Source organism: Haliaeetus leucocephalus, unplaced genomic scaffold, assembly GCF_000737465.1.
Source record: "Haliaeetus leucocephalus isolate CR32 unplaced genomic scaffold, Haliaeetus_leucocephalus-4.0 Scaffold517, whole genome shotgun sequence".
Lineage (NCBI taxonomy): Eukaryota > Metazoa > Chordata > Aves > Accipitriformes > Accipitridae > Haliaeetus > Haliaeetus leucocephalus.
The window spans coordinates 4,048,897-4,049,194 of record NW_010972953.1 but is presented as its reverse complement, the minus strand read 5'-3'; the positions used below and the strand labels follow the sequence as shown (position 1 = coordinate 4,049,194).

General features: G+C 74.2%; 1 protein-coding gene across 2 annotated transcripts in view; it reads right to left on the bottom strand.

The window, feature by feature from the left end:
• LDLRAP1 (low density lipoprotein receptor adaptor protein 1) overlaps positions 1–161 on the bottom strand; it is an 18,268-nt gene extending 18,107 nt beyond the window's left edge. For both annotated transcript variants that reach the window (XM_010576114.1, XM_010576115.1), the window contains exon 1: positions 42–161. In XM_010576114.1, coding sequence (XP_010574416.1) covers positions 42–126 — 85 coding nt within the window. In that variant the 5' untranslated portion in view covers positions 127–161. The remainder of the gene's footprint in view (positions 1–41) is intronic.
• Positions 162–298: the final 137 nt, after the last annotated feature.

Sequence of the window (298 nt, the reverse complement as noted above, 5' to 3'; positions counted from 1 at the left end):
GGGGGGCTGCCGGGGGCGGAAGCAGGGGCGGCGGGTCTCACTCTTGTGTCGGCCGCCGGCCCAGGAGGGTTTGTGGCCGCTGGGGCTCCGCAGCAGAGCGCGACCCGCCGACTTGAGCGCGTCCATCCCCGCTCCGCTCCCGGCCCCGCCGCCAAACTTTCCTGCGGCGCCAGCGCTGACCGCGTCCGGGGGCGGGGCCCGCATGCAAATAAGGCGCCGTGACGTCAGTCGGGCACGCCCCGCCCACCCCGCCGGGGCTCCCCGCGAAGGTTGGGGTTTTTTTTTTTTTGGGGGGGGG